The 14,711-nt window shown below is 36.5% G+C and overlaps 2 protein-coding genes across 14 annotated transcripts in view; both read left to right on the top strand.

Annotated features, from left to right (window-relative positions):
• ran (RAN, member RAS oncogene family) overlaps window positions 1-4,090 on the top strand; it is an 81,030-nt gene extending 76,940 nt beyond the window's left edge. For both annotated transcript variants that reach the window (XM_077235831.1, XM_077235830.1), the window contains exons 2-7: window positions 232-302; window positions 2,473-2,557; window positions 2,680-2,805; window positions 2,895-3,082; window positions 3,455-3,625; window positions 3,705-4,090. In XM_077235831.1, the coding sequence (XP_077091946.1) occupies window positions 270-302; window positions 2,473-2,557; window positions 2,680-2,805; window positions 2,895-3,082; window positions 3,455-3,625; window positions 3,705-3,749 (648 nt within the window). In that variant the 5' untranslated portion in view covers window positions 232-269 and the 3' untranslated portion in view covers window positions 3,750-4,090. The remainder of the gene's footprint in view (window positions 1-231; window positions 303-2,472; window positions 2,558-2,679; window positions 2,806-2,894; window positions 3,083-3,454; window positions 3,626-3,704) is intronic.
• A 3,710-nt stretch (window positions 4,091-7,800) lies between these two features.
• Window positions 7,801-14,711, top strand: part of stx3b (syntaxin 3b) — a 35,610-nt gene continuing 28,699 nt past the window's right edge. For 11 of the 12 annotated variants that reach the window (XR_013205840.1, XR_013205839.1, XR_013205838.1 and 8 more), the window contains exon 1: window positions 7,848-8,252. Coding sequence is in view for 8 of the 12 variants with exons in the window: in XM_077235818.1 (XP_077091933.1) it covers window positions 8,223-8,252 (30 nt within the window). In the remaining 4 variants the exon portion in view is untranslated. Of the gene's footprint in view, window positions 8,253-14,711 lie in introns of all 12 variants that reach the window. The other variant, XM_077235815.1, reaches the window with a different exon arrangement.

Raw genomic sequence — 14,711 nt, 5'->3', positions numbered from 1 at the left:
CAGGCTCCAGTAGCAGAGGCCTCGTGTGTTCGCGCGCATCCTTTTATTCAGACGCGGTAGTTGTTCGTTTATGAACGCAGTTGTTTGTTTTGAGTTCTATGCGCTTTTATGGGTTTAATATGCGTGATGAAAGTGTTGTTTCCAGTAGTTTTGTGTAACTATGTTGTTTATTTGTGATTTGTTGCGGCCTTTTGTATGATGTGACTAACCGTCCCGCCATCTCTCCCGCAGAGTGACTGCAGCACAAAGACCAACACACACAAACAGCCATGGCAGAGAACGAGCCACAAGTTCAGTTTAAGGTAAGGCTGACTCTAAAACTACAAGCTACAACAAATAATTAAATGAGCGTTTTAAGTGTTCGTTTGTTAGCACAATGAGTTGCTTAACTGTTTGGAAGTAAATTAGAATAATAACGAGTGCAGAGATAAGCGTGAGAACCGCCTCGAGACACGGAATGATGGTGCATTAATCAGGAAAACGGCTAAAATTATAGTAAATGTTTAAAACAAGTGTCTTCAAATTTATATGAAAGCGTAAGGAGAGTGTTTGTATATATTATAGTTGGTTAACCTATTTAATCCCAGTTGCTCCGTCTTGTTGCATGGTATAGTCCAATGTTACAAATTAACTTGGGTTACACTTTATTTTAAGGTGTCATTGTTTGTGTAATTCTATATATTTAATCCCTGAGTAATATTAATTTCATGTACTTACTATAAGGTAGGATTAGGGTTTAGTTGAGGGTTAGTTGCATGTAATTAAGAATTTATTGTTACAATGTTAAGTGGTTGTAACATGGACAACGTAAAATAGTTACCCTTTATTTTATGGTTTCATTGTTATATGCAGTTACTATAGTAATAACTATGAAGTATGCGTAGTTACATATAACTAACCCTATAGTAAGTACATGTAGTTACTTAATATTAGTTGTAACAAAGACTCCTAAAAACAAAGTCTAACCCCTTTTTTGCAAAGATTGTAACTGATGGGAAATTTGAGACCCATTGGAGTCATGTGTGTGTGTGTGTTATATATATAAATAATATACATTTATTTATTTTACTACCAGGCAACTGTTAGATTAAATTACATTTTATAGATTATAAAATTAGATGTATAAACCAATCATAACACACAAAATATGCATTCAATACTTAATGCAAATTAATTAGTTGCTTTATTCAATATCGGGCTGTGGGTTATCACAAATGTGACCACTAATATCTTAACTTGTATTTTGAAAATAGTATTTGCATCAGTTTATGGATAATTCACATTGCTGCATCAAGCCACTCCCATAAAATAGCTGCCACTTTTCAAATTAATGCATGGCTTAGACTAACTACATCGTGTGAAAGACTTCAATAAAATTATAATATAGTAATTCCCCCATGAATGAATTAGTAATACTGGCTGTCTATAGTTTGATAGACTATACAACATTATCATATTTTCAAATTAACTTCAGTTATTTTAAATGATTACGGCCTGGTTCATCAGGTACTCTTGTAAGAACGCCTCTACTTAAAAAGATGCAGTCTAACCCTGTTTGAGTTTACGGACCGGTTGCTATGATGGCGACTCTGGGATAATCTTCGAAGGACCCAACAATCCTGGATCATGACATATCAACCGTAAAATCTGGATTACAGGAATTCACGTTTAAAAAAACAGGCTCCTGATCCAGTTAATCTGATTGTGTGGTCATATTTACAAAAACAATTCACCACATTTGAGTTTTATTTCAGAAGCATAGTAAGGTACTAAGTTCTCTTGAATAAATTATTCAATAACAAATACATTTAAGTCGCTTGTTGCCACCTAGTGGCGAAACAATGTAATCGATAAATGCATTATTTTGGGCGCCATTTTTCTATCAAAAGCTGATTTACTTTATTTTGAACGCTACCGTAAACATCACTGTTTATATTTGAACTTTAATCTTTTATATCTGTATTTTTATGATAATCATAACTATTGTTTCTTAGAAATAATTATATTATGAGGTTGAATAGACTGTTTGTGAAGCTGATTCATGACAACTCTCTGGGTCAGCGGCAGCACCAACACAGGTTTGAATGTTGATATGATTTTGTCAAAGGTTTAATGGACGAATTGGAAGATCGTTTGGGTGTTTGAATTGAGATTAGTCTTTTAAAGATTAATCGTGCAGCTCTGTCTTATTTCTCAGCATATGAGTAGCACGAGGGCTTTTCAGTGCATTCATTCTCCCGTCGCTTTCCCACTTGAAAGGGAAATTTAGTCACTTAACACTCTTAGATAAATACACATTTCATTCTCTGTTGGAACAAATAGGATAACTTCTGCCAACCTTTTCTATAAGCAAGGACAATAGACTATGTATTAATTTATTCTGGAATAAAAAAAAAGTCATCGTATCAATTGTTGTAATACCGGTTGCTTGGAAAGTGTTGCTCACTCATGCAAACTCTTTCCCATCCACAGCTGGTTCTGGTAGGAGATGGAGGTACAGGGAAAACCACCTTTGTGAAGAGACATTTGACTGGGGAGTTTGAAAAGAAATATGTTGGTAAGTCTTTACGAGTCTTCGCTCATTTCATTATTGTGGCATCTCACCGCTACTCTTCTGTAGGAATGTGTGGCTTTGGTGCGAGATGAGCAGCTCATTAATGTTTCTTTGTGTTGTCTTAGCCACGCTTGGAGTTGAGGTACATCCCCTGGTCTTCCACACAAACAGAGGAGCCATCAAATATAACGTATGGGACACAGCCGGACAAGAGAAGTTCGGAGGCCTGAGAGATGGATATTACATCCAGGGTATGTTGCCGTTTACCATATACACACACTTTTCGGCCACTTATACTGTACAGCAGTGGTTTAACATGTGCATGTGTCTCTCTCTACAGCTCAGTGTGCAATCATCATGTTTGATGTAACTTCTCGAGTGACCTATAAAAACGTGCCCAACTGGCATCGTGACTTGGTGCGTGTGTGCGAGAACATTCCCATAGTGCTGTGCGGTAACAAAGTGGACATCAAGGACAGGAAGGTCAAAGCAAAGAGTATTGTTTTCCATCGTAAGAAGAATCTACAGGTACAGTGAACCTCTTGAACTCAAGTCAACAAGAAATAATTCACTCCATCTGTGATCTAAGTACGTGTTATTGTACACAATTTACCCATAACCATTTCGTTTATACAATTTAGAGTTTGTTACGTTTAATTACAATGTCTCTCCGGTGACGCATGCAGGACTTCTCCAAATCACTTAGTCGCTTAAACCCACTCTCTGCAAGCTCACATTCATCTCACATAATGAGTTTCACTCAGATGTGCGTCACAATATGGAAGAAAAGATCAGTTTTAAAATGGTCACCCTCACACTTCCCCGGTGGTCAAGTGTGCTGTAGTAAAGACTGCATGTCAGGCTGTTACAGAGCATTAATGAGATTCTTCCTTTTCTCAGTACTATGACATCTCTGCCAAGAGTAATTATAACTTTGAGAAGCCCTTCCTGTGGCTTGCACGGAAACTGATTGGAGATCCTAATCTGGAGTTTGTTGAGATGCCAGCCCTCGCGCCACCTGAAATTGCTATGGACCCATCACTTGCTGCACAGTATGAGCATGACTTGAAAGTAAGTGTACACTCAGGTGACCTGTCAGTTACTTCTGCTCCCCCAAAAAAGTTTAATCTGTAATTTTTGTCTCTTCTAGGTGGCATCAGAAACAGCTCTCCCAGATGAAGATGACGACCTTTAACCTGTTAACCCCTCTGACCTCCTTGTGGCAATGTCACTGGGATTTTCCAGTGATGGTTCCTCTCCCTGACCCTTTTACTGTAACCCCCAGCGCAGAATATTTTTATTTTTCAACTTTTGGTTTGTTTTGTGTTTTGAATTTGAGTAAATTGTGTGGTTCATTTCATTGTAGACATGCTAACTGTTACCACCAGACAGACACACACGCAGACATGCCTACACTGACACACTCGCTCACTCAACGATGTGAGAGCAAGTCGAGTGTCCCAGTGCTTACTTCTCTATGTAAAGCTCTAAGCACTTAGAGGAATTCTTGGAATAAAAACATTCTCGATATAATAATCCTTGCCTGGTCTTTTCTTAAGAACAAAATAACTGTTAAAGCAAATGATAAAACTGGTGGGCTACTTGTAAAACAAAGGATTGACCATTTGCTTGGTCAACAAAATTGTTTACATGTAAAGCCTGTTTCAGGATATATGGTGCATCATAATGCTTGAAAGGTCTAAAATGGCATGTTCCTGGTCACTGGTTGTGATGTTTAAATACTGAGAGTTATGCAGTGGATTGGGAATTGCCGCCGAGTCCAAGATTGATCCGTTGTCAAAAATAAAAACGCATTCATCTTGTTTAAGGTCTGCAGTTTTACATCAAGCCGTGTCACTTTCATATCCGTTCCTATTGTGAAGTAATTATGGGATTTCCTTGTAAGGAGTTAGTAATTTTTATGCGCTATTGGAATAGTTACACGTATTTGAATGAATGCTATGCCAATGAACATGGACTAGTCTTATTAGAAAAGTTACTATGTGGCACTTTTCAAAAACAGCATACAGGATAGAAGTTTTTTCATCAAATGTTAAGTGTTTAACCTTAATGCTATACATGTTAAATGAAAATTCCAAATTATCCATCAATAATGATTTGATATTAAATGTAAGATTTGAATGGCCTCTAATGTTAAAATTATGATAGTTTAAATGGTTGCTTACAGTCAGGAAGGTCAAGACTGGGAGTAGACCGGCCGAATCAATGTAGGCACTTTTTATTAACCACATTGAAGAGCCTTTTCGGTTATAAATCCAAGCGTTACTGTTATATAACCAACTTTATGTAATACATGTAATATGATTTTTATTTTAAAGCATCTAGTAGTATAATATTAAATTGTTGCCAGGCGGAAGGTAATTTATATCTGTTGTCTGACCAGGCAAAATGTGAACATGGACTGGTTACCAGTTTCTATCACAATAGCCGTCAGTTGCTTGCTACTATAAAGTAATATGAGAATCTGCTTCAAACAGTTTAAGAAGTTTTCAGGTTTTTTGTTTTTTTTAATGATAAAAGACAATAGTGTAGTAAAATAATCAGTAACGGGGGTACGTTTCCTTTAGAGTGATGACGTAACACAATTCCTTCGTTCTACTACGTAATACTACGATTTAGCCACCAGAGAGCAGAAAATACTAATTAATGCTACTCATGTCACAGTCTTTGGAGTCTAGGGTTTACAAACTATCAGAAGGAAGGGTTTAGTGAAACATTCATACACATTCCGTGGCATTTGGGTATACTATAAACTACAGACTTTCGTCTCCGTCGCATTTGATCCACTTCACTGATGACGAGAATAACAACTCAACGTCAGCGACGTCACGCGAAAGACAGCGATCGCTGAGACAAGCGTTTCGATAAACACAACCTTTGTTTTTGTTTGTTTGGGGGAAGAATGTGTGTGTGTATCAAATACTATTTTTCTTTCACATTATAAGAAAGCAATTAAAACTGTTTCGACTGTTTAAAGTCCTTTAATATATTTGTATAATGTATAGCCTACCCCTGGTTGTATGTTTTTCTATGTAGGCTATAGCCTATATTGCAGTTTTGACTGTGCATTGACTTTCTTTGTTTTCGTTTAATAATAAAAAAGACACCCGTGCTGATGTATGATTGCACTTCCTCGTCCTCTCAGTGTTGTTGACAGAGGACAGAGGGTTAATGAATGTCAGCTCTCGCGCTTCATGTGTGGTGAAGTGGGCTATTGTCATTGATCTCTGACTCCAGAGTATATATCCCATGATACATTGCACAGCAAAGACAACAAGTCTTGACGTGTAAAAGTTTCCTTACAGTAAGTATTAGAATCTTAAAATAGGCCTATGTTATTTCATGGCAGAAGCACATAGTTAATATCTGAGTCACATTTTGTAACAATTAGATTAGTTAATAAAAAATAAGCCTTTTTTTCGATTTACGCATTTCAGTAATAGTAAAATTTCATCAAATTGAATTGAACAATTCTTACATATTATTCATATTATGAATTAAGAATTTTATAAGAGAAAAAAAAAACTAGAGCTTAATAAAACATTTTGTATCTCAATGGAACAGGGGAATGGACCATTCAGTTAATGTGATTTGTTTTATAAATAAGTTTAAGATTTATTCAAAATGTTTTATTAAGCTCTAGTTTTTTATTTTACTAATTTAAAATTATTAATTCATAATATGAATAATAGCCTATGTATGGGATTATTTGATTCAATTTGATGGAATTTTACTATTAATTAAAATGCGCAAATCTTGAAAAAAGGCTTAATTTGTTTTACTAGTATATTGAATATGCATTTATCTACTTACCAGATTGCATTTAGATTGAAATATATTAGTCACTTTAATTACAATATTACAATACTGAAGCTACGAAATGGGCTATGAAAATATTTTTTGTTTAACACTTTCAGTAAATGGTCAATGAAAAGTGGCCTGAAAATGCAATAAATATTTAGGCTATAGTTAAACTTAAAAATTAATCAGACAAACATTTATTTAAAAAACAAAATCTGCAACAGTGCCGAAAATGTGGGGAAAAAAATAATATTATGTAGGCCTAACTCAGATTAGTTAATGAATACACATATTTTACTATACTAAAATAATTGTATCAAAATTATGAAATTGTTTAATTGTAATGGTTGGATACCAAAAGGTCAAGTCTTCTGAGATGAGGGGGAAACAGACATGGGATATATTTGTAATCACCTCCTTTCTATTCTCTGTGATTTTTGTTGTTGTTAATATATTATCGAACATATCTATCAGTTATCACAAAACGTTGAATCTGTGCCCTTTAATACTCGAAAAAGCAATGTGATATAATGAATTCAGTAGAACTGAAACAGATTAGTCAATATTGGAATAGCTGGTGTCTATATTTGGGTCACTGACAAATAAAGCTTCAATGATGTAAAGATTGTTTTTCCCCAATGTGTTTAAACCAGTTTCAGTTGTTAAATACCATTTCAACGTATTTAAGTTCATTTTTATGTCAGGCCATTCAACCAAATAGTTGTATGTATAAACTGTAGTTGTACCACCTGACATGGAAAGTGGCAACTGTCCCATACTTGAAAATAGCAGGGTTTACCAATATATGAAAGAGATCTACAAACCTTTTCACTGCCACAAGGATCAGTTGGGCTCCTCTGGATGATGCATTATCATGTTTACTGTTATTACCTTGTCAGTTTATAATAAAAGAGCCATGTTATGCAGTGTGCCACCCTGACATTTGAGATATACAAATTCCCTGACAAAAGTGTTTCAATTATCTCAACAGCTTTAAAACTACTGATATCTATAAAATGTGTTCACAAGTAAGGTTTTAAACCTAAAATGATGCCACAGTATTTCGTTTTTAAATTTGTATTAGTTGCACCACATGACATGGGGGTTTAAGATAACAAAACACAAAACAACAGCCTACTAAAATTGAATTTAAACTGAATAGGTTTTATAGAATAAATAATACGTCATGAATTTACCAAATTATTTTAAAAGGAAATAATGTACTTGGACACAAAAATATGCATGACATTTAGGCCTACAAGTAAAACTGCACTACAAGAAAATCGAAACACATACTTGATCTTAGTTTTTAGCATCAAAATAATAGTTATCAACAAATTTAATATTGATTAGAACTTAAAGATAGTACTTTTTTGAGTGCACACCATAGGTTCACACACACGCACGCACGCACACACACACACACACACACACACAGGTGTCCGCAGGAGCGCGCATGCAGGGCGTGACCGCGGCCAGTGATGTAGGTGAGACACAGAGAGAGCATGCGTGAGACGACAGCTCTAGACCGATTATAACGAGAAAAGAGAGGGAGAGGGAGGAAGACAGATTAAGCAGACTGAACACAACTGTTGTTTTAATCCTCTGAGCGGATAGATTTAGAGGGGGGGGAAACTATTGGTTTGGATAAGAGCAGCCATATTGCATGGACCTTTGGTGGAATAACAAGAGAGGAGCAGGAATACGCGGAGTTCAGGAGGAAGCATTCAGACTTCACGATCCGCTAAGCACTGTTACAGCTCACCCCTTCTGTCTAATTTGACTTTGACCTATTTATTATTTATTTATTTTATTGTTTAGATAGTGTTAAACAACAAATTGAAAGATGAAGGACCGACTGGATCAACTAAAGGCGGTAAGCGTGTGCTTATTATATTTCTTCATGTGATTGTGAAGTTAACGCGACATGAAATGAGCTTGTATTCAACTGCTCTACAAGTGTATAGGAATGACATTACGTAATGGAGTTTGTCTTAAACCTCCATGTCAGATTCAATACTGTTAGAGGATGATCAGTATCAATAAGGAACATTATTAACTTTTGTATACTGTTACAGCAAAGAGGAATAATACAAAAGTTAAAGGCGTCTATAATAATAGAGTGTGTGAATTAATTATCCAACAAGTGCTCACCAAAGACAGCAAAAGTCATATTAGATCTATAACAGTGAAGAGAGGAGGACAGACTGTGTCGGACAGTTGATGTGGTCACCTGACTCATGGAGGGGGTCACGGGCCTCTGGGAAGATGGGGGATGGGTTGAGAAAGATGATGCTGATCTTCAAATACTTATTGAAAAAAAAAATAGACCGAGTTTGCCTTCCATTCTGTAGCCACACCAACCAAAGAGGTATACCCTGATACTATGGGTTTTGGTCTTATGCAATGTTTTTAAGTAAACGTATCATTGTAGGCCTACAACCAATTTTTTTTTTTACATGTACCATGTTTTTCAGCCATATACCCAATTCTTCCATATTTTATATATGTACAGCAATGCGATAAACAGTGTTGCGCCAATCACCAAAACATACAAAAATGTAAATAAACTAGTTTATAAATCTAGTCGATCCAGATGCAACGACAGGGCTCAATGACAAGGATTTTTTTGAGGATTTCACAATTCTTGATTGATTCCAATATCCATACCACAGTAAATATTATCATAACTAATTTTAAGTTCAAAGTTACATTGTTGAGGACAAGCGAGACTTCAGTTAAAAAAAAAAGAAAAGAAAAAAATTACAGGCTACAGCTTAATTGACAGCAGTTAATGATATGCTAAAACCCGGGAGCACATGATGTGATTGGTTATAAGGTACCCTTCAAACCGCGTGTTTGAGACTGTCTTTGGTTCACTGCAGTTTTAACGAGAAAATACTCAGCAATGGTGTTGACTTATGAATTTGCACATGGTTTGTCTTAAAGAATATTAAAAATACCTCATAGACATAGTATAAACAACAACAAAATTGATTTTCGGCAGCAGGAATATTTGGCTGCTGTCACTTTAAAGGTGCAATGTGTAATAATTTTGAGTATCTAATAACAGAAATGCAATATGACATCCATAACTATGTTTTCAGTGATGTATAAAAAACTTACTTAATAAGCCGTGATGTTTTTATTACCTTAGAATGAGACATTTATATCTACATAATCGCGGGCACCCCCTTCTATGAAGGTCGGCATATTGTGACGTCATGTTTCTACCGTAGCCGACAGTGAACAAACAGCGTTACAGAGCCCGTTTCGTCACTACCTAGAAAGAAAAGCAGCAGAAAGCTAGAAGCTAGCCATAAACACCGTGAGTCGTGACTTTTCCCTTGTCAGTGGTGTAAAATATGTAGTTGGATTGTTTCATGTAACTTAGTTCTTCTCCCTCGCTGTGTAATGGCTTTGCTATGTGGGGATAAATGTGCTGGTTACGTTCGTGAGACAGCTGTTTAGCACTCTTGTCAATGACCGTAAAACAGTAACGTTACAGGAATCACCAACGCGTCGATCGTGGTCGACAAGTCGATCTTGGAAGCATTTTAAGTCGATCGCGAAGAGTTTCCAAAATCAGAGAAAAAAAGCCTATTGTGTGTAGTAAATGTTGTCTAGGGGATGCGGAGGCGCGCGCGCTGTTACAATCATGATATTTTTGCCGCACGCACCTTTAAGCTCACGCGGACGCGTTGAGTTTAAACAAGGCTTTACGCTTTAACCAGCTCAGCCACAGTAACAGCTCATATTGAGCCAGCTAAACTTTTACTTTCCTGTTAGAAACAATATATAGTTGCATAGTTTCATGTGGTTCTTCTCCCTCGCTGTATTATGGGTTTGCTATGTGGGGAGAAACGTGCTGGTTACGTTTGTGAGACAATCAGCTGATTACTATTATTATATTATATATTAAGACCCTTGATCCTCACCTGACTACTGTATGGCTTTGTTAACTTTATCCATGATGTGGTTTATAATGGACTGTGGTACAGAAACAGTGACAATGTTACACACTCTTGGATTACTCTGGCTACTCTCTGCTGACTCAGACGACGATATGTTTGTACCGATTTAGCCACCGTAGCTTCTTCGAAAGGAAGGGGTGAGCAGTGGGCTGAGCCATTAGTGCAACTCGCAGCCGAACCGCTAGATGTCGCTAAAAAATACACACTGCACCTTTAAGACCAAATGCACAGATCAAATATACTGTTACACTGCCAAAGCCATTGAAAAACAATGGCTCTGACACATGTGTTTTCCTTCTCATCTTTTTAGATTCAGTTAAGACATAACCAACCGTTCTTTAAATGAATACTTGCCAAGATGGGCATTTTGACACACTTTTGTTGTGTGAATTTTTTAATCCAATGCAAGAAGACGCGGAAGAAAACTCTATTCAGTACTCGAAAGACTCGGCTCTCTGTGTGTGTGCACACAAAACAGCTTGCAAGGTTTTCTTCGTGATGATAGGAGACTTGACAATTCCATCAACTGTCCCGAGCGTCTTTCACGCTGGTCCCGGGCCATCGGTAAAATCCTTATTGTCGAGCCCTGAAAGAAAGATGAGAAAAAACACAAAGATTTAGGCAAAAGCTCACATAAATGTTATTCCATCGAAGTCTCCAAAAAAGTAAAAGAATGCAACGAAGTGCTTAGTGCAAAACGGTTTCTAGCTCAACCCTTCGTCAGTGTCATACAATTCCAAGCATCCAGTTCATTTACAATCCCAGAATCCTACTATTATAAACATAGATATACAACAAATGTTTGTAATATAAAGGAAGTAATTCGTATAAATTTGTTATATTTTCAAGTGCAGATTTACTATCCATTACCTTACATTCTCATCATAAATAAGGCATTTTGCAATATCATCATTGTTTGTGATTTTCATGAACCAGTTTATATCAAGCCACAAAAATATTTTTCAAAACAAAATTTATGAACAATTCCTCATTCATACCTTGAGGACAGATTAAGGTTAGGCTTTTTGAAATGTACCTTGTTTTTGGATACTATCGTGGCTTATTTAGACGTGCTAGAGCTGCATGATCAATCGCAAAAAGGTTGTGATCCTGATTCAAACAACCTACCCATTCTCATTCCTAAATGTCAACGATGCATCTATGTCTACTAAATCTTTGATAAACGATCACAGCAAAGATTCAGATCTGTTTGCCCTGCAGCTGACCCAGAGAAAGCAGTTTTCATGGGTATGAAGCGACTTCACGAAAAGTCTTTTCAACCACACAGAATCATTATTTCTGCCTTAGAATAATTCATATTATCACAGAAGTACTGGGATAAAAGATGAAAAGCGATCAAAATAGAGTAAATCACCTTTGGAAAGTAACTTGACTCTTCAAATAAAGATTGTATCAATTACATCGTTTCACCAGTAGATGGCAACAAGTGACGGATAAAAATCTTCGTCATTAAATCGTTCATTCAAGAGATTAAAAAAAATCATAGTAATGAAGCTAGAGAAGTATTTATGAGTGAGTCATTGAATCATTAATTAAAATATATTTTTTAATTAATATCAATTAATTAATTAATTAATTAATTATATAGGCTGTTTTGTTTAGTTGTCTATTCAGAATTGTGTGTGAATCGTGAACAAAAACAATGTGATTGTCAGTTTATCCAGAATCATGCAGGTCTAAGACATACTACTGTTTATTTTAAGACATGTCCCATGCCACTACCATGTTTTAATGGAAATGTATTAGTTTGATCATGTTCCATTAACCAGTATTATCATGGAGGTATCATGTTTGTTTGTTTTTTAGGCTAATTGAAATATGCACTAAATTCTGTGATCCATGAATATGGTATATCAGAGTACTTTTGGCAGGGGTTATTGAGGACTGAGTTTGTTGGGATGTCAGATCCTATGGGCAGGGTCAGAGGTGAGGATTTGTTTCTATGGCAACTCTGCCTCAGTCAAATATTTGTTTTGTTGACTCTGGTACCTGAAGCAGCCTGGCTGGCAAGAGGAACTTGTGTGCGTGTGTGCTTATGGCCGAACCTTATTTACATTAGTCATAGTTTTGTTTCCGTGCTGGTTTGCATACAGACAATCTTACTCACTCAGTTTTTTTGTACTCGACTGTTACTGGTGTCTTTTCTTTAAGGTAAAATTATATAATAATAAATAAGATTTTTGTTTTTTTACACTTTCTGATTTCTCGTGCAAAACTCTGACAAAATGCTGGGATGGGTGGTTGCCGGTGTGTTGCTATACGGTTGTTAGAGTATTCTAAGTGCTTTAGGCATGTTGCTATGCTGTATCTAAGGTGTTTTTGGGTGGTTGCTATGGAGTTGCTAGGGGGTTATGGGAGGGTTACTTACTAGTCCAAGTCAAAAGTGCCCATGCTTAAGTCAATATTCTGATCAGTGTTATAATTACTAAAGAAAATGAAATAACTTTTTCGTTAATTGAAATTTAAACTAAAACTAGAAAAACGAAACAAAAATGACAAAATTAGCTAATACAAAAAATCAAAACGCGATCATGATGAACGATTTTAATTAAGGCTTTAATTCACATATTAACATTCATGACCTCACACATCAGTTGTGGTAAACGGAAGCTCAAGCATGTTCACTTGACGCGCGAGAACCAATGAGGTTCATTCTTCAATCAGTCTCAAATGTGAATAAAAGCCTTAAATTAAATCTGTTCATCAAATAAAATGGTCGCGTCTTTTCAGAAAATTTGGACTAAACCGCTATATTCATATGGATTAGTTTTACAATCTCTTTATGAACTTTTTGAAGCGTCAAAGTGGTAGTTGCATAGCTTTTCAATGGAGGGACAGAAAGCTCTCAGATTTCATCAAAAAGATTGTTCCGACAATGAAAAAGTCTTACGGGTTCTTACGGGACATGAGGGTGAGTAAATGAGGACAGAATTTTCATATTTGGGTGAACTATCCCTTTAACTTTCATTCTTCGGGTTAGGGGTCTGTTTACATCTCTAACCCTAGGTCTGAGCTGTAGTATTAATGAAGCTTATCTTAGCAAACAGTTTCTTTCTGCGTGTGACCCTCTGTGCTAAAGGAAATCCTGTTGAGAATTTTTTATCATTCTAACCTCTAAACCAATTGGGTTTTTTTCTATCTGTGTTTCTCTGTAATGTTTAACTTGGTGTGGCTGAACTATTCTCTTCTTTGTGTGTATATAAGAGTATTAAAGGCTAAGTGTACACACACTTAGACACACACCACACACACCACACACACCACACACACACACACACACACACACACACACACACACACACACACACACACACACACACACACACACACACACACACACACACACACACACGTGTTCTTCTTGGAACACAAAAGGAACTGTGGGACATTAAACAGCTGAGTGGGAAGGGAACATTGTGTTAGTGTGACCATTTGTTTGTTTTTTTGTTTCAGAAACTCCAAATCGGCCTTCTTCTATAAGTGATAGCAGGATGATGATGAGTGAAAAACTCTAATATTATAGACTGTACTCTACTCTGTACACCGTTAACTCACTTTACTTTAACTGTGTAGGACTCTCTCTCTCTCTCTCTCTCTCTCTCTCTCTCTCGTTCCCTCGTTCCCTCTGCAGGAAGTGTCTTGTAGGCTTATCTCTCTATCTCAGTTCAAAGCTTTTCCAGCACTGCATTCGTGTGAGTTTGTCTTTGACCTTCACAAAAACCCGTTGGGTTGGCAACACATTGTTTATATTACAAGTAAACTTGAAAAGTGAGCAGAAGTCTTTGTCAGCAGGATAGGTAATATTACATTTTGTAACAGGAATAGTTTGTCTCTGAAATTCTCTAGTACAACCTCAGTAAGTGCTTGTTTTCATAAAACTGCCTTTTTGTTAGCCCTTCAGTCTAAAAACCTTTACTATGATTTACAACATTTTTTTGGTGAAACATTTTTACACTTAAAAATATGGATAAAATTGTACCGCAATGAAATCGATTACATATACCATATGAACTGAGTAAATGTAGGTAAAAAATTAAGTAGATCTGAGTAACTGCAATTAGTACATTAATAAAAAAAAATTCAGGGTTTCCCATTCGTTCATTTATTTGTGGCGCCCCTCCACAATATCAACACTGACCGCCACACATTGATTTTTGTTTGTTTTTTTATTTATTTTTTTACTAAGCCTATTTAAAATCGTTATTCATTGCAGAGCGCCGTAGTGCATTCGCGCGGCACTACCTCTCGCTCGTCCCTCTCTCTTTCTCTCACTCACCCGTACCTCTCGCTCGTCCCTCTCTCTCTCTCTCTCTCACTCACCCGTACCTCTCGCTCGTCCC

Source organism: Siphateles boraxobius, unplaced genomic scaffold (assembly GCF_051911475.1).
Source record: "Siphateles boraxobius isolate OS27281-9 unplaced genomic scaffold, OSU_SipBor_1 2, whole genome shotgun sequence".
NCBI lineage: Eukaryota > Metazoa > Chordata > Actinopteri > Cypriniformes > Leuciscidae > Siphateles > Siphateles boraxobius.
This window is presented reverse-complemented; position numbering and strand designations above follow the sequence as displayed.